Here is an 18,850-nt window from a genome sequence, read left to right on the forward strand (position 1 = left end):
TTTCCAACTACTGGGAAAATATGCCAAATCAAAACATTTGTTGAAAATTTTGACCAAGCAACTTAAAGTTGCTTCTGGTAATTTTTTAATTAAAATGTAAAAAATGCCATCCTCACCAGGGGCTTTCATATTTTTAAATTTTTTGATAATAGATTTTATTTCATTCAGATCCGTATTAAAAACTTCATCTGATGAAAATTCTTGTTCAACAATATTCTGAAATTCTATTGAAATTTGATTTTCAATAGGACTCAAAACATTCAAGTTGAAATTATGAGCACTCTCAAACTGCTGAGCAAGTTTTTGAGCTTTTTCCCCATTAGTTAATAGAATATTATCACCATCTTTTAAAGAAGGGATGGGTTTTTGAGGTTTCTTAAGAACCTTTGAAAGTTTCCAAAAAGGTTTGGAATAAGGTTTAATTTGTTCGACATCTCTTGCGAACTTTTCATTTCGCAGGAGAGTGAATCTGTGGTCAATAACCTTTTGCAAATCTTTTTGAATTCGCTTCAGTGCAGGATCACGAGAACGTTGATACTGTCTTCGGCGAACATTTTTCAGACGAATCAAAAGCTGAAGATCGTCATCAATAATGGGAGAATCAAATTTGACTTGGACTTTAGGAATAGCAATATTCCTAGCATCCAAAATTGCATTAGTTAAAGATTCCAAGGCTGAATCAATATCAGCTTTGGTTTCTAAAACAAAATCATGATTTAAATTATTCTCAATATGATGTTGATACCTGTCCAAATTAGCTTTGTGGTAATTAAACACAGAACTATTGGGTCTGGTAACTGCTTCATGAGAAAGTGAAAAAGTTACTGGAAGATGATCAGAATCAAAATCAGCATGAGTCACTAAAGGACCACAATACTGACTTTGATTTGTCAACACCAAATCAATTGTTGATGGATTTCTAACAGAAGAAAAGCAAGTTGGCCCATTCGGGTATAAAACCGAATAAAGACCAGAAGTGCAATCTCTGAACAGAATTTTACCATTGGAATTTACTTTTGAATTATTCCAAGATTGGTGTTTGGCATTAAAATCACCGATGATCAAAAATCGAGATCTATGCCGAGTAAGTTTATTCAAATCCCCTTTGAAATAATTTTTATTTTCCCCAGTGCATTGGAATGGCAAATATGCAGCTGCAATCATAATTTTCCCAAAAGAAGTTTCAAGTTCAATGCCCAAACTTTCAATAACTTTTAACTTAAAGTCACGTAACGTGCTATAAGTCATACTACGGTGGATAACTATTGCAACTCCACCGCCATTTCGATTCATTCGGTTATTAGTTATAACTTTATAATCTGGATCACTTTTCAAATAAGTGCCAGTTTTTAAAAATGTTTCGGTTATAACAGCAACATGCACGTTATGAACTCGTAAAAAGTTGAAAAATTCATTTTCTTTCGCTTTTAAAGAGCGAGCATTAAAATTCATAATATTGATGGAATTACTTAGATCCATGATTAAACTTCAGGGTAAGAACAACATCATTCGCAAATTTTAATCCAATCTGGATTGCTTCCATCATGGATGTAGCATTACGGTCAAAAGATAGGTAATTTCATGGACTACCCTAGTAACATTTTAGGTTTTAAGTAGGCCATAAAAGCCTATTTAGGCCGTATGAGGGTTCCCAAAACCATGATAAAACCTGTAAGTTTAAAAATGTTACTAGAGTATAAGCCTACGGAAATAAATTTTTGGAATTGAAGAAGTTTTACGGAAATGCGCGCAATTTTAAGATTTTTAATGTTTTTTCGACCTCAAACTTCAAAGCCCATTTTACCCCACTTCCCTTTGTCGTAGAGGGCATGAGTTCATCTCATGCATAGACAAACAAACGCTGAAAGTTTCATCCAAATCGGAGCACCTCGATACGACCTCTATAACAAACCGAGCAATATTTACAAATACTGCCTCTTAAATACTTTCTTAAAAACGATATTTTTACGTATAATTATCTCATTGCTGCAAATCACACACATTTTATTAAAAAAATGAAACCGAAGAAAACCATGCTATTTTTTATCAAAATTTTGTTATTTCAAGTAGCAGTAACTCCAGTATAACGGTTTCTTCTTAGAAACCAACACGCGTATCCGGAAAAGATGACTCGGGATTAGCACCTAATGAAATCTCTCTTCACAAACCTCTGGGAGCTTGCGTCATCACTTATTTGATATATACTGTATCATCGTGAGCAGGTGGCCTAACCAAACGCTGAATAGTATAACAAATCTTTGGCAATACGTCTTAAGCAAAGGCATGATCTCTTGAGCTCTGAAGTACTACTTTTAACAATAAGCAGCACTTTTTGTCAATTGATCCGCTGCTGGCATGAAGCAGTGGTACGTTTAGATACGTTCCTCAAATAGCATGCAAAATACTATAGAGCTTTTCTAAACTATTCATAACTAAGCCCCCCCCCTTCCCCCCCTACGCAAATAGATTGTTTACTTTTGATTTTGACAAAGATTGTAAGCAAACATTATAATTTTTAAAGGGGATTTTTTCCAGAGATTTTTTATCAAACCTAACGGTTTCTCAGATATTAGGGTGATCCTCGATATAAAAGTCTAGGTTTTGTCATTCCAAGTTATCCTAATTAATTCAGTGGAAATACATAGGCATACCTTGAACTGATTGCATAGTTCATAGTGATTGCCGGATATATTCAGATCGCTCAGACGATACCAAACAAGGTCGGTCCCTTTTACAAATGACAACCACTAAAAATCTTGATAATAAGCAGATCACGTATCGCAAGAAAGTAGCTCTATTCTTCGCCAATCCTCCACAAACCACTCCTTAGCAACTAAGGCTGCGGGATGCTGCGTGAGAAACACGTACACATAGTAACACTAGGGTGGTTAGAGCTTTGTTTGTTTTTTTTTGTAAGTTTCCATTTTTTTAAAGAAACTTTTTTCGATTTCATTTTAGTTCCTAACCAAATCTTTTAAATTTAGGAGCAGTTGATTAAAATCCGACTTTCGTAGAATGTTTGAAACTTGTAAGATTTTGGCACTAAACACCAGTTTTGAACAATCTATATCCTTGTGAATGTTTTTTACACATCATGCACCCAAAACAAACGTTCGAGAGTAAAATGACCTCGAATTTGATAGAGTGAATAATCTTTTACCAGAAAGTATATTTTAATCAAAACACGCTCACAATCACAGATTGGGTTGATTTGCCGCAGTTATTCTGCACCGAGTGTCAAATGTGGCTTACACTTATCGAGTAGTGATTGCCAATACTGTGAAGTCACGACATTGCTGATTCAAAGTTCTCGGGCCAAATAAACGGGTGTTCTGGACATCGAACCACCCTAGTAAACACCCTCTCACACTAGTTTAGTACCTCTCTTCAATGTTTTGTTTGACCACAGCGCAAACAAATGACACAAACAGTAATCGATGGATTTCAACTTCGGGATACTCCACGTTCGGCACTCGAGTGTCCAGCATGGGGCAAACTCCACATGGTGGGGCCATCTCACCACTTCTTGGCCCGATGTTTGACGGATCGGACCAGCCCTGTTGTGCCAATACTAGTTCGCACTTATCCTCACTCTGCGTGATGGTGTCTTCTTCGTGCGTGTAGACTCCGTCTTTAGTTTTGGCTTGCAATGGTGTGATTTTTTATGTGGATGTGTATATGACCAAACAATTAGAATTCATGTAATAAAAAGATGTGCGCTCTTTTCTTCTTGGAATGAGCGAAAGAGCTGGAAACAGAAAATCCTCCGGCAAGAACCCTCGTATAAAAAGCTACAAATGAAGTGATTTTTGGCCATTCATTCATACCAAGTGTGGTAGATCTTACGATCAATCAGGATCCGGACAGGACAGGTGCCTTAGTGTCTTAGATAGTGTCTCAGAAAAAATGGCTTTCTTCAAAGTGTGTTGTCTAGTCTTGCTGGCGGCGACAGTCGTTATCAGTGAAGACTCTGCCGCGGCAACTAGCAGTGTAGAATCCGCCGGTGAACAGGACTTGGAAGGAGCGGAAACTGTATTTCTGGCGAAGAAATTACGTAAGACAGAACGATTCTGAGTGTATGTTGTTCATTTCGTAACCACGTGTTTAATTGCAGTGCTTCTGAAGGGACTGGGTTTGGGAGGACTGCTGCTTCTGTCGCAAAAGGGAGGCTCCGGAGGATTCGATGGACTAGCTAGCAAGTTCGGCGGAAGTACCTCGGTGGAATACGGTGCACCGGCTCCAGCGTACGGAGGATTCAGTTCCAACTACGTGGCTGCCCCTGCTCCAGTCCCAGCACCGGTTCCCACCTACGCCAGCTATGCTGCCCCGGCTCCTGCACCAGCACCGGTTGCCACGTACACCAGCTATGCTGCACCAGCTTCAGGACCTGCCCCGACCTACACCAGCTATGTAGCTCCGGCTCCAGCTCCCGTCCAAGTTTCCTACCAAGCTGACACCCCGGTTGCTTCCGGATACACCGGAAACCTGCAGGTCATCGGTTACCTGTCCCCTGTGCAATCCGTCCGAGGACCAGCTCCAGTAGCGTACTCCAACCAGGCCGTGTCCAGCGGATACAGCTACTCGGCACCTGCTCCAGCCCCGCAGCCCATCGCCGCTTCAGTTCAGCCACCATGTGAAGACAACTAGGAGTCGGATAATTTAAGTCATTAGATGTGTTCACTTTCTACGCCACACTACCAACTCTTCAGGGATTAGAAACTGCTCTTAAGTCAGCATCGTTTATTATGTAACCGTAGCTGATATGTCATTTGTACAAACTAACTCATAAAAAATATAATATGAATGAGAAATATATACTCGTACAAAGTTTATTCATCTTTATTTCATCATCTCCAACATTGATCCAAATTGTTCATCTCTCACCAGGTTTCACCCTCTTCCAGCCAAAACTTTGACCATGGTAGGTCAACACTCAGGAAATTAATTAAGTCAGAGGCCTACCAATCAGCCATGTTGATCAGAAATCCTTCTGAAAGGCGAGACATGTTGAGTTCAACGCATCTCGAGATATCTCCTCTAGTCTTCGAGGTTCAAATTTGAATTTAAAAATGTTTCAAGCATTCAGCTCGCTTCAAATGTAGAGCTGCGAGTAATTAACGCGCTTTTGAAAAGCCGACACATGTGACAAAGCCATTCGCCAGTCACGAAATATTCTAGCAGAGCTGGTTCTGACAGAATCCTGCTAGAACGGTGGAACATTTCTGCTAGAATGCTGTATGAATACCCAGCTCTGTAAGAACTCTGCTAGAATCCTGCTAGAACGTCGTGACTGGGTCTTGTTGTGTGGCAGTTTGGAGGACCTCTCAGAATCGCAGTTTCATGCTGATTTTTTGCCTTCCTCACCTCACTGAGGCAAGGCTATAAAATCACTCGAAAAATGTACTTCTGAAATACGACTCCTAGATATACCTTCACGTATACCTATCGACTCAGAATCAAATTCTGAACAAATGTCTGTGGGGATGTGTGTAGACATGATTTTTTTTCCACACGATTATCTCAGAACTGGCTGTACCGATTTTGGCCGGATCCGCCTTATTCTGTTCGTTTTGGGGTCCCCTAAGACCCTATTAAATTTTATTCTATTTAGTGAAGTACTTTTAAAGTTATGTCAAGAAAAAGTTTTTCTGTAGCTACAAAAAAGGGTGATTCTTGCATAACCTCAAAGGCCGGGTCTTTTTGCTTTTTTGACTTTTTGACCACGTGGGGGATTGGCAGCCACACCCCCTTGCATGCGTATCGCCCGGTTGCCACATCGCTTAAGCAGTGTCTGCGTCTCTTCTGGAAAAATCTGTAATAATTATGTTGCTGCATCATTAGCGTGTCCCAAAAAAACACGAAGTCGAGGAATTCAATGTGCTCAGTTCTCAAATGATAGAAAATCATGTTAGAAACAACTCTCTCATACATGAAAACTTTCGGAAAAATCGTTTCCCACGTTCCCTGGGCATTTTTTTGAAAAAAGTCAGTTTTTTCGACAATTTCACAAAATCTGCTTAGAAAAAATGGAAAATTTTAAAATTTCAAATAGCCTATACAATTAAATGATGGTCTGTGGTCCAATAAACAAGTTAATGTATCGATTTGGCCTTTTAAAACCTTGTTTTCACTTTCCCGGTAGCTTTTATGTCGAAAAATACGAGTTTTTGCTTTACTTTTTTTCAATCTTTTCCCTCGGTATTGAACACAAAAATTTCCTCATATGTGAGAATACATGCATCTTGTAGGAAATTTTCCGCCGAAGATTTTCGTCTAAGCAACTTTGAAGTTTCATCAACTCTGAGCTGAGATATTCCAGTTTTTGTGAAGAAAGAATATTGAATATTTGAAAATGTTGATATTAATCATCGTTGGCATACAATATTAAGGATAATTTAAGCCTAATTTGAAGTGCGGCTGTATCGCATCTGTTTTTAAACATGATTGGTTCATCCTTCAATATTAAGGGCCAGCTGGTGTTGTTTTTTCATGGCACACTACGTGCTAAATCAATGAATTTCTTTTAGCAAATAACTCATATTTAGAGCATTTTGCATTTAAACCAATCGATGCACGTTTGCTTTGTTTCCATGGATACAAATAAACAAATAACAAATATAAGGTTCAATTGTACGCATTTCCGTGATCTGAACCACAACGTAACGTTTACACTCCCTTCTTATAACTCCTGTTGATAAATCCGATGTTCAGGTAAATTAAAAATATCACTAATATTTGGAATTTATTCTATAGGGATCCATCCATTAATCACGTAGACATTTTGTTTAAATCTCAGCTCCCTCCCCTTCTCATGGTCAATTGTCCATAAAAAAAACTTTTTTGGATGGAGCGTGGACAATTGCCAACCCCGTACAATCGAACCATATATTTCGATGCCTCTGTGCTCTTGTACTAAGCTTACTGGTTTTCCTATCTAGATAGCATAAGAGAGCACAGATGCATCGATTTGTTATTTGTTTATTTGTATCCATGGAAACACAGCAAACGTGCATCGATTGGTTTAAATGCAAAATGCTCTAAATATGAGTTATTTGCTAAAAGTAATTCATTGATTTAGCACGTAGTGTGCCATGAAAAAACAACACCAGCTGGCCCTTAATATTGAAGGATGAACCAATCATGTTTAAAAACAGATGCGATACAGCCGCACTTCAAATTAGGCTTAAATTATCCTTAATATTGTATGCCAATGATGATTAATATCAACATTTTCAAATATTCAATATTCTTTCTTCACAAAAACTGGAATATCTCAGCTCAGAGTTGATGAAACTTCAAAGTTGCTTAGACGAAAATCTTCGGCGGAAAATTTCCTACAAGATGCATGTATTTTCACATATGAGGAAATTTTTGTGTTCAATACCGAGGGAAAAGATTGAAAAAAAGTAAAGCAAAAACTCGTATTTTTCGACATAAAAGCTACCGGGAAAGTGAAAACAAGGTTTTAAAAGGCCAAATCGATACATTAACTTGTTTATTGGACCACAGACCATCATTTAATTGTATAGGCTATTTGAAATTTTAAAATTTTCCATTTTTTCTAAGCAGATTTTGTGAAATTGTCGAAAAAACTGACTTTTTTCAAAAAAATGCCCAGGGAACGTGGGAAACGATTTTTCCGAAAGTTTTCATGTATGAGAGAGTTGTTTCTAACATGATTTTCTATCATTTGAGAACTGAGCACATTGAATTCCTCGACTTCGTGTTTTTTTGGGACACGCTACTGCATCATTTTGTCTCGACAAAGATTTACACGAACTTTTTAATGAAATATATAACTCATGAGACTTTTCACCTTTATTTTGAAGAGTTGGTAATAAAAATAATAGAAAATTGCTGTTCAAGTAAAATCAATAATTTAAAAAAAAATCAAATGAAAAAAAAAAATAAAAAAAATCTAAGGTGGATTAAGTAACGTTTTTTTTTAATAGGGTGACAATGTTTGGGATGGTTTCAGATCAGCATTTTAGAACAATTCCTTATAGAACGATTCATTACAGTTTTTTTTTCAATCTTGTCAAGCCTCCTTTTTTGAAAAAGTCTTAAGTCTGTGAAACGAAGAGTTTGTACAAAGTCTCATTGGAGCAAGCGAATTCAAAATGGAAACAATCACACACTAAGTTTTTTATGAATATTTCTCTAAAATATTCCACAAACAAAATGATTGATTTAAATTTTTCCAAACTTGAGATACAGTCAAAAATAATTTGAAAGTTTCGTAAGTTTTGGTTGAACCTAAAGTTTTCTAAAAATTCAAAATCATAAGTCACCTTTGTACTTTTAGACCAAATATAGGATTTCATACACTTTTGGATGCGGCTCTGTGCTAGAGCTGGAGATTTCAATCGCTGGTTTGAATTAACAACACTTGTGATCTGGATTCTACCCCTCTAATAATGAGAAGGAAAGAACTATCACTTGTTGAACTCCTTATCTGGACTCCGCTGGAAAGAAAACATAACAGTGATCTTTTTCCATAGTCACTCTACTTTTCCGACTCACCCCAATTGACGTTGTATTATAACCATCTTCAATCGATAATGACCTTTGTTGGAATACCAAAAACATATTTATTTTCTCTACGCAATTTTCCTTGGCATGATCATCTACACTAGTACAAAATGACACATCCGAACGATTTCACGGGTTCGTCACTTTTCTTGTTGAAGTCACTACACTAGAAAGCACGTGTTTAACACTAAAAAAAACCGTTTTGAACTATTCACTATTAATCTGTGCAATGTGCACTAACTTTCCCCTCACTCTTCACAGCCACCAGTAGTAGTAGCTATAGTACGGATTCCACCGGTATCTCGGGTAGTAGTAGTAGTACGGGTAGTAGTAGGAGTAAATTTGTCTCTGGGATCGCACCAGCTCCTCCCTTGGCGGCAACTTTACATCTTCCGGAAGGATAGGTCCAAATTTTGGCTGCAGGTTCGCTTCCAGCTCGGGTGGGGTGTTGAAAATTCTCGGCACAATCGGTTCTTTTCCCGGCTGTTGGCTGGTGTCAACCAGTTCCACCTCCGGTGGGGTGTTGTCGGTGGAATCCAGCTCTTCGCGGTCCTTTTTCTCCGATGGATGATGGTGGGGATGCTGGGGTTGATCATCCTCGCCTGGCAGTGCTTGCGGATAGCCGAGGACAGCCGCGAGGAACAGTAACAGCATCAGGAGTTTCTGGAGTTTTAAAATTTAAAATTAAGCTTTGAAAAATAATTCGAGTACGTGGAGTAAAAAAACATACCAAAGTTGTGAACATTTTGCACTGGTGGAAGGTACTGAACCTAATCTACTCGAGTAACTGATTGCAAATGCTGTGTCACTTCCGATCAGCATCGGTTTATAACCCGACTCTAGCATTGTTCATTGTTTCAATTGTCTCATGGTGCATTCAATTTATCGAATATTCAAGAAGTATTTTCAAACCCTATTCAAGTATTGTGGCTCATTATGAATCAATTTGTTTTGTGAATGAAAATACTACCTACTTCTGAAAATAATCCAAACACCACACAAATATCTTTAACGAAGCCATCACAGGTTAATTTATTCATTCACAGCGCGATCAATTTCTGCATCCATTAGTGATAAGCGTCAACCGTCTCACGGTCAAGGTCGGTCCCTTTTCTAGATCGTAAACAACCCCCCCAATCGAACCGATTCACTACGCACTACCAAACCTGCCCACCTGATCCCGGAAGATGCATGCACACGCGGATCACCCAGATGCCATCACTTGCTAATGTCATCGTCACCATCTGTGCCGGCAGGCAGAGGCATCGAAAACATTAAATGAATAGTCAATCGGCCGGTGTTTCTGGTTTGAGAGTATATTTCAGAGTCAAGTTCAGAAAGCCGGTTTTTGAGCTAGGCTGAAAATTTGTAACGAACCGGCTCCGGAGATTCACCGACTTTCTCACCACGATAGGCGGAATAGGACGACTTGAAAACATGGGTGCTGAAAATGTGATTGAAACTGTAACAAACTGAGCTATGACTGAAAGGACAACAACTCAATGTAAACATTCAGTTTATCTTGTTCAAGTTTTATGCCTACATTAGAGAAAGACTTGGGTTTGGGTTAGATATGGGACTATGTTTAAAATTGAGTTTTAAGCTGACAATAAAGGTGGAAACTGCGACCAGAAAAGCGACTGAATCGGGGACTAAAATGGTGGCTGAATCGCGACTTACACGACGACTGAATCTGCGTTTAAAACTGTGACTGAATCTGTAACAGGAACTACGAATGAAACTGTGACTGAAACTACGACTAAAACTGAGTACAAAACATGGACTGTAAATGAGTTATTAGACTCTGACAAACAAACAAACAAACAAACTCGCACTTTTTACCAGCTTGATAGCTTGCCTGCTGAATTTGTTTGCAGAAACGTCAGCCTGCATACATTTTGCTTTGTTTGCGAGTTTAACGCAAAAAAGTTTGGTAAACTGTCAAACACGAAAAAGTGCGAGTTTGTTTGTTTGTTTGTTTGTTTGTAATACACTCAAACCCCGATGGTTTGACACCAACTGTTGTCAAACGATCGGAGTCACTTTTTAGTTTGACACCCCTTTTACACGGAGTTCACACACACTATCAAACGTTTGTTTTGAAAGTGTGCGTGAGCGCCGTGTAAAAAATGACAGTTCGTCACTTTTTAGTTTGACTTTGACCAACCAACGGGGTACAAACTCAAAACAAAAGTGTCAAACGAAAAAGTGACCAGCCACCGGGGGTTGAGTGTAGTCTAATACCTCCTTAACTGAAACTACAGGTGGAGCTACGAATGACACTGTGTTTCAAATTGCGACTTAATCTGTAACTGAGTCTTTCACAGAAGCTAAACAAAATGTTCAAAAGAAAAATATTTCCAAAATATATACGATGGGTCATGACAAGCTTGACAGGGGTAATCCGGTAACTCTTTTATGATTGTTGTATTTTTATTTTCGAGTTTTTGATTGCTCAAATATCATCGTCCATGATTTTTTTTTATTACGGTCAAGATAAATGTTCCAATCAAACGATAACCATGTTCAGCTATCTAATTGAGTCATACAGTACCGCTACAATACGACATCAATTAATCTTCCTCTAAGTTAGCGGACCCAAACCCGGACACCCTAGAGCAGATGAACCGCGCCCCATCCGCGCAGACGCGTGGTCCAGCCGATAGACTCAACCTGCTCTGGTCAAAATTGACGCGACCGCTCGCGTAGGCAATATGAGCTGATTGAATATTTATGAAAAGAGACATCTGCACGCGGAGTTCTATGCCGATACTCTGAGTCTCAGCTCACCGGCGGGAAGTTTTCACGTAGGGTTGTAAGGGGGGCACTCATTGAGGTACTTTATAATTATTGGACTGTTTCAAGAACATAATTAAGAGTACATGAAAAATGTTTCGACCTAGATTTTGCAGGATCTTTCGAAATTTTCTCAACAGTTTCTCTGGTAACCCTATCGAAAATTTTCTCAAACTTGTTTTGCAGGTTTCGCTGGAAGATTGCACGTGTTTCCAAAAATCTACCTAAAAGTTCTCCAAGGTGAGAACTTCCATTTCTTCGGCACCGGTCCGATTCGCGTTTGGCTGCGTGAATTTTCCATATATAAGGATACTGACGCCTCTTCAAGGCACAGTCCGCTCATCTTCCTCGTCGTGAAACGTTTAGCCTTAATCGTATCAAAATGTTCAAGTTCGTGTGCTTGGTTGTCCTGGTGGCTTCGGTATCCGCCGAGCCTACTTTCCACAAGCTGAAGAAGCTGAAGCTTCTTAAGGCGGCTGCTCTTCTTGGAGGAGGTCACGGACTCGGACACGGTCTCGGTGGCTTTGTACCTCATGTCGGAATTGAACCAATCTACCCGGAACCGATTGGACATCCGCCAGCGCCAGTCTACTACTCGCAGCCCGCTCAGCCAACCTACTACGCCCAACCTGCTGCTCCAGGTATGAGTTGTAATCATTCACTTGTTCAAATGCGTATTAAGTTAAACTATCCTTAATTGTAGCCCCTCAACCGATCGTCTACCAAGCTGCTCCGGCTCCGGCCCCAGCTCCGGTGACCTACTCCTTTGCCTCTGCCGCAGCTTCTGCTCCTGCCCCGGCCCCAGTGAGCTACCACGTGTCGGCTCCTGCTCCGGAACCAATCCACTTCCACTCTGCCCCTGCTGCCGAGCCCATCAGCTACAGCTTCTCTGCCCCGTCTGCTCCAGCTCCGGAGCCAATCCATTACTCGGTGTCCGCCCCCGCTGCTGAACCCATCAGCTACCATGCTACTGCTCCGGCTCCGGCTCCAGTCACCTACCAGCTCGTGGCCGCTCCCCAGCAGGTTGCTTATGCCGCTCCGGCGCCAGCCCCATACCACCCCAAGCCCATCGGATTTGAAATCACCAAGCGTATCGTCAAGCTGTAAAAAGCAGTGCTGCCAAAGTACCTTAAAAACCAGCTAACCCTGCTGCACAAGCCATCTTTAAGCAATAGAACAAATTTTACCAAAACTGTAGATTTTACGTACCAGATGAGAGCTGAACGAATAAACGATATTTAGTGAAAGTAAGCTGGCAACCCTTCTATTTGATCCGAGAATCCCGAATATTCATGAAATACACTCAAACCCCGATGGTTTGACACCAATTGTTGTCAAACGAACGGGGTCACTTTTTAGTTTGACACCCCTTTTACACGGAGTTCACACACACTACCTAACGTTTGTTTTGATAGTGTGCGTGAGCGCCATTGTCAAACCACCGGGGTGTCAAACGAAAAAGTGTCCAACCACTCCGGGGATGAGTGTAGTTTCTACTAAGGACCGTCCGTAAACCACGTGGGCACATTTTTGGAAATCTCACGACCCCCCTCCCTACGTGGACAATTGGCTATTGAAAAAAAATATGAATCGTGGACAATTTTAAGAAAACTCAGACCCCCCCCCCCTAAAATTTCTACGTGGTTTATGGACGATCCCTCTAGAACATGTTGATAAAAATTAGTATGCAAATTTCGAATCAAAAGCGGAAATCCAAATAAAACTGAAAAAAATGAAGGGTGCGCTCGGTTGTTTATCTTTCCGAGTTCAGACCCATCATCTGATTAATGAAGTAGTACTGGGAACCATCCATAAACCATTTTGACACTATTTTCAATTTTAGCCCTCCCTTTCCTTTTTCTTTCTATTGAATGTGCAAAACAGGTTTTGACGGTTTAAAACCTTAGTTTAATAAGTTTCTACAAATTTCAGAATAATATTGATACGAAATTGACTTAAGGTGATCATTTTCGAAGAAAATTGATCATCACTATAAAATATTCTGTATTAAATTCAATTTAACGAATTTCTGCACCAAAATGAATTAGCATGTGCCGGTTGTTGCCTTCTTGAAGCCACTGAAGAAATTTTTAATCTAAAGCAATTGTGCTTCAAAATTTATATAATTTTGTGGTACAATCATTGACGTCCTAGTTGGCAATCATTGATTAATGACGATTTCCATAACTTTACAAGGAATGGGATAATCGTTACCAAAAGGAATCAACAACTTGTTAAAGGAATTTGGTCAAAATATTGAAAGCGACGCAAAATTTATATCTTTGAAGGAAAAATCATGACAATGATGGAAGTCTCCACGTTAATGATAACTTGTCAACTTTTAAACCTTTCGTTACAAACATATGTTCCAATCAAAAATATTCCTTATTTTTATAAATATATGCATAAAAAACAATTTCAAACTGAATTATAACACAAAAAGGTGGTTTCATAATCAAACAAAAGCAGTAAAACCATGTTTCCTACATTTCGTTGTGAGTTTTTTTGTCGAGTTCACTTTTGTGAACATTATGTTAATCATTCATCAAAAGCCTCATGAAGCGATTCATCCAGTAGGCGAATCTAGAGATCGCGCCTGCAAGTATGCTACAAGTAGGCATTCAACTGACCAATGATCAGTGCATTATGAACCGCTGAATGGACATAAGCATTCGATTTAAAAAAAAATGAGAAACATTTCATCAGTTAGCTTTGATGCAATATGGCGGTCATATGTTTGACGTGGATCTTGCATCAGTCCGACATTTCAAAGATCAAAGTTGTATTGTAGAACTTACAACTTTAGTGGATTTTTTGGAAACGTTTCATCAGTAAGATTTCTAATGTCATGTCGGAAAAAATAGCTCTTTTTCGCCAGTTGTCAGCCGGACATGGGTTATTTTTTGCGATGAAACATTTCCAAAAAAATCCACCAAAATTGTAAGTTTGACAATATTACTCACAGCTTGCTGATGAAACATTTCATGCATAACTTTATAGTAAAAACGGAGAATGATAAACTTTTTTTCAGTTTGGAAAAATGTGAAACCAAAAGGAAAGCAAATGAAACACCTTTTTCGATAAAATGATGATTTTTTATGGGATGTAAGTCGTAATTATAAGCAAATGTCACCCATGTTTCAACGATATCAGAGTTATCTTTCAGTAAGCGCTTATACATACCCAAGTAACATTTTTTTCCAGGAGTTCTACAAGAGCTCTTCAAGATAGCTACAGCATAGCAGTTTGGACCGCGGTAGGATAAAATTCTCTTCAAAACTTCTTCAGGAGTTCGGAAGAGTACTTGAAGAGAGTTTTATCCTACCGCGGTCCAAACTGCTATGCTGTAGCTATCTTGAAGACCTCTTGTAGAACCCAAAAAAATTACTCCCCGCTCCACAAGCGACAAGCGGTTTTTTTTTGGTTATTTTAATCAACTGTGCTCAAATTCAGCGAATTTGGCTGACATTAACCCGTTGATACCCGGCCCTGAAGTTGATAAAAATAATAAAATATAAAATATAATACATATGATCTATAAAAACATTGAAAAGAAGCAATCTTAAAATTTTAGAAAAAAAAATTAGGGATGGAAGTTTAACTTGTTTCATGTGACTTTGCCAAGGTTTAAAAAATGTCACTTTTGCTGTGTTTTCTACTAAAATTTCCGTTATTTTAAGTAAAAATAAGTATGCAGTTAATTTTGTTATGCCCAGACTATGTCTCTACGACTTTTTTACAATTGAAATGATAATGTTTCCATTCTAAATGTCAAAAACAAGCAAAAATTTGAAAAGTGGCTATAAAAACACGAAAAAATTAGAATAGACGGTGGTAGAACAGGCCAAATACTACCAAAAACAAACATAAACCAATCAAGATAAAAACGAAAAACAAGAGAAGTAAAGTTATTTTGTAAAACAAAAGTTGCTCATAATGACCTCCTGAACACGGGAAAAATATTTTTTTAAATCGAGAAAAATTTGGGCGGTGAGGATTAACCACTCCTCTACACATTCTTTATGAAGAGAAGCAAAAACAAGAAGGTCTTAAGATAATTTTTCCCGGTTTGTATTGATAATCAGTGCGGTTCGCTACTCCTTTATATTGCATTAAATTTCTGGATTGTATGCAACAACAACTAACCGCCTTAGTTCTCCAAACAAACTCTGGAAACTCTTTACAAGCATATCAAATTGCACGTGATCTAGGAAACTAATCTTTCCCATGAATCGAGAAAGTTCAGAAAAATTGTTCGACGGTTTACCCAACAACATCACTTCTTTGTTCAAAAAGATTATTTAAACTGGCTTCAATGAATATTCAAAATCGTTGACTCAACAAATCTTCAGCAGTTATGTTCTCTCTAGACGAGGATGTAGCAATTAGACATGAACCAAAATTTCCGCCAAAAATAAAGGTCGTACTGATTGCTAACCAGCAGAACACAAGACTGATGAAAACGCTTGCACGCTTTTGATGATCAGAGTGCCCAGGAAATCTGACCTCATACTCCATAATTGGAAACTTTTATATAAGCCATTTAGATTTGAATTTCAGCGATTTTTTTATAAGCGAGATTTGAATTTCAGCGATTATTTTTATAGAAAAACTTGATGAAAGCTCTTGGATGAAATTTGTAAAAAAAAATTTTTCATGATAAATGTAATTTTGCGTATCTCGACCAACCATCGAAGTAAATGGGACACACTCAATGTTTACATTTGTTTATAGTACCTAATAAAAATGTCTAGATATAGTCGTATCAGATTTGGCTTTTCGACAATGGTGTTGGGCATCAAATGCTTTACAATAATTTTTGACGATGATTTAAAATGAGTAATACTTAAATACAATTTTACTCATATTTGGCACAGAGACTTGAATATCCCAACAAGCCGAATACTAGTGGAACATTGTTTCAAATCATTTTTCTGGGAACCCTGTTAGTCAATCATCCCCAGGTCAGGAAATTACTGTTGTGTCGTTCTTTGAGCTTTATTTCGTCCGTCAATGCCAGCATGGCTTCTTGACAATAATGAACCACCAAAAATGTTTATTATTAGCCGGATTCCAACACCCAACAGCGAACGGAAAACGGGAAGATCAATGACGTACCCACGGCAGCACGGCAGTATCGAACAAGAACAAAGCCACATTTAGCCATTTCAATTATCTTCCCATCGCGCGTTGTCGGGTCATTTAGAATGTTTAACTTGGAACGCCCGAGGAATTTGGTTTTGTGTCATTTTTTGTATTTTATTTTTATTTTTTGGGTACAGATATTGTTTTGTACCCATATAAAAAGCGATTGATCTGTGGGAGGGGTCACAGTCATATTTGGCCATTTCAAGGCGTCACTTTGCGAGTGATTCTAAGAAGCATCTTCTTCAGCATGCTAAAGGTAATAAATAAAACTTTTTAATTAAAATTTGCTAATTAAGACAAAAACATCATTCACAGCTACTGGTGGTGATTTGTACTCTAGCTGCTGTTATCTACGGACTACCAGCAAATGAGGAAGAACGATCACTCGTAGCAAACCAACCCAACGGTATTGCTGCAGATCCTAAGTTTGATCAACCAGCACGCCTAGTAGATGGAGACGATTCTGACGATTTGGAAAAATCAGAAACCTTTGGATTTGGCTATAAGCATTACTACTATCCTCGTTCGTACGGTTATCATAGCTATTATCATTATCCCAGCTACTATCACTACAGACCGTGGTACTACAAAAGATACTATTGGTGAAGCGGAACTAACGGAGCTAAAAATGGACCTTGTATTTTGATTGGCGTACTGAAATAGATTTTGATGAATAAATTGATTAAAATAAGTCACACAAAAGATTTTTTGATTGCATTTAAAGATTTTGTTTTAGATATAAAGTTTGCATAATTGTTTATCTTTATAATTCATCGCTACTTGTAGTTTTAAAATGTCTAGAAATATTCTGTATTCAACCCGTTGATGATTTCTAAACTAATTTGATAATTCGTAAAAATGTAACTACAGACTTATTCAAAAATTTATCGAATAAGATAAAAATATATGTGATGCATAAATAAAAGCATTCATATGAACTCAAATTAAAAAATATATATCATACAATTTGAGTGTTAGGTGAATAATTCGTTCAAATATAGCTTCTTACCTCTTACTTCAGCAAGACTCCTGGAAGCCCATTGACGACTCCTACACTTTCAGAACCACTGCCTTCGACAGAACTTTCGATACTAACCCTTCGTGCCAGTGGCTTCCTGCGCCAATGCTGTTCTGCTAATAATAGTGAGAAAAGCAAAAAAAAAAAAACAACAACAAAAAAATAATAACAATCCCATCCCACGACACAAGACTCCAGAAAGTCCAGAATATTCGTGCTAATTCGTGGCATCCAACGACAACCGACCAACCAGCGACCTTTTTTCCATTTGCGTCAATCGAAGGAATTTTGGAAAACTCGCCAAAAAACTCGTCCAACCGGTTCACTTCCCGAGAGTTTTGCGCAGCGCCAGCAGAAACAATCAATTTATTTCCGAAATAATATAATTTTATACCACTTTTTATGGACCCTGAAGACGTCGCGTCGTCGTGCGCACAAGGGGTCTTCTCTCTTTATCTCTCTTTCGTTTTGGGGTCTCCTCTCTGCGTGTTGCGCATTTCCCAGCGCTCGAGCCACCCACTTCCTCCCCATGCTAATCAGGAGGCTTTGCTGCTGGGGGAGAAGAGTATGGCGCATCAGGAGGCTGCTGACTGAAAAAGAGTTGGAGGACGCAGTTTTGAACAGCAACAATTTGAATTCATTTTGAAACGACTTTTATAAGCTAAGGAGTAATTTTTCTGTACTCAATAAATTCATTTTTTTTATTGTTTTGGAAAGAATAGTAGGTATCATTACTTTTAAATGTTTTTTTTTGTTTTATTATAGAGACTTTACACCATTGTGCATTCATCTCTTCAAGGTGGATAGTGGAAGAGGAAAGGTTACAGAGTTTTAAATCACTTGTCTGGCTATATTTCAATAATTGTTACCATGCCTTTTTTCCTATGTTTCAAATATTTAGAGGAAAATTTTGATCTTAAATTATCAAGTTCTTCAATTTTATCTTCGTCCTCTTCCTCCAGGGATTTAACAGTTATCTCATAACACTTATTCCTGTAATATTTTGCTTTTACGACATCTTCATCTTCTTCATCTGTTGTTTCTTCTTCAGCCATCTCTCTTCGTTTTGTTGTCAATTCGTCATCCGCGTCCAAATATGCTTGTAAGCGCTTCCGGGTTTTGCGAGTGTGCTTAGAAAGCACGGTCTCGAATCCATCGTTGTCTTCTTCGTCAATTTCACTTGTTTCCATTGCATTTTGTTCTGGTTTACTGTTGTTGCTTTTACTGCTGCTGCTGCTACTTGGCTCAGGTTCAATTGGTGGTGTACTGCTTTTTTGGTTCACCTTTTTAGTTGAATCCGCACATTTTTTGTTCTTTGCTTTGAGTTTGCAAAGCGTTTTTTTGCCTATAATCGTC

The 18,850-nt window shown here is 38.5% G+C and overlaps 3 protein-coding genes across 4 annotated transcripts; 2 read left to right on the forward strand and 1 right to left on the reverse strand.

The window, feature by feature from the left end:
- Positions 1-3,466: 3,466 nt before the first annotated feature.
- On the forward strand, positions 3,467-4,832 carry LOC120414499 (skin secretory protein xP2-like). Its single transcript, XM_039575698.2, has 2 exons — positions 3,467-4,054; positions 4,115-4,832. The coding sequence occupies exons 1-2, from the start codon at positions 3,907-3,909 to the stop codon at positions 4,645-4,647; spliced, it is 681 nt and encodes a 226-aa protein (XP_039431632.1). The 5' UTR covers positions 3,467-3,906; the 3' UTR covers positions 4,648-4,832.
- A 2,407-nt stretch (positions 4,833-7,239) lies between these two features.
- Positions 7,240-9,421, reverse strand: LOC120414474 (uncharacterized). Of its 2 annotated transcripts, XR_008212365.1 has the most exons (3): positions 9,263-9,421; positions 8,524-9,195; positions 7,240-8,465 (listed from the first exon to the last, which is right to left on the reverse strand). XR_008212365.1 is itself a non-coding variant. In XM_039575667.2 (2 exons), exons 1-2 carry the CDS (start codon positions 9,275-9,277, stop codon positions 8,788-8,790), a joined length of 423 nt encoding a protein of 140 aa, XP_039431601.1. In that variant the 5' UTR covers positions 9,278-9,421; the 3' UTR covers positions 7,240-8,787. The 2 variants fall into 2 exon arrangements, 1 of the variants encoding a protein (XP_039431601.1); XM_039575667.2 differs by having other exon boundaries at positions 7,240-9,195.
- A 1,726-nt stretch (positions 9,422-11,147) lies between these two features.
- Positions 11,148-12,580, forward strand: LOC120414497 (nematocyst expressed protein 3-like). The gene is made up of 2 exons (XM_039575696.2): positions 11,148-11,969; positions 12,032-12,580. The coding sequence occupies exons 1-2, from the start codon at positions 11,711-11,713 to the stop codon at positions 12,433-12,435; spliced, it is 663 nt and encodes a 220-aa protein (XP_039431630.1). The 5' UTR covers positions 11,148-11,710; the 3' UTR covers positions 12,436-12,580.
- Positions 12,581-18,850: the final 6,270 nt, after the last annotated feature.

This window comes from Culex pipiens, chromosome 3 (assembly GCF_016801865.2).
Source record: "Culex pipiens pallens isolate TS chromosome 3, TS_CPP_V2, whole genome shotgun sequence".
NCBI classification, from domain to species: Eukaryota; Metazoa; Arthropoda; class Insecta; order Diptera; family Culicidae; genus Culex; species Culex pipiens.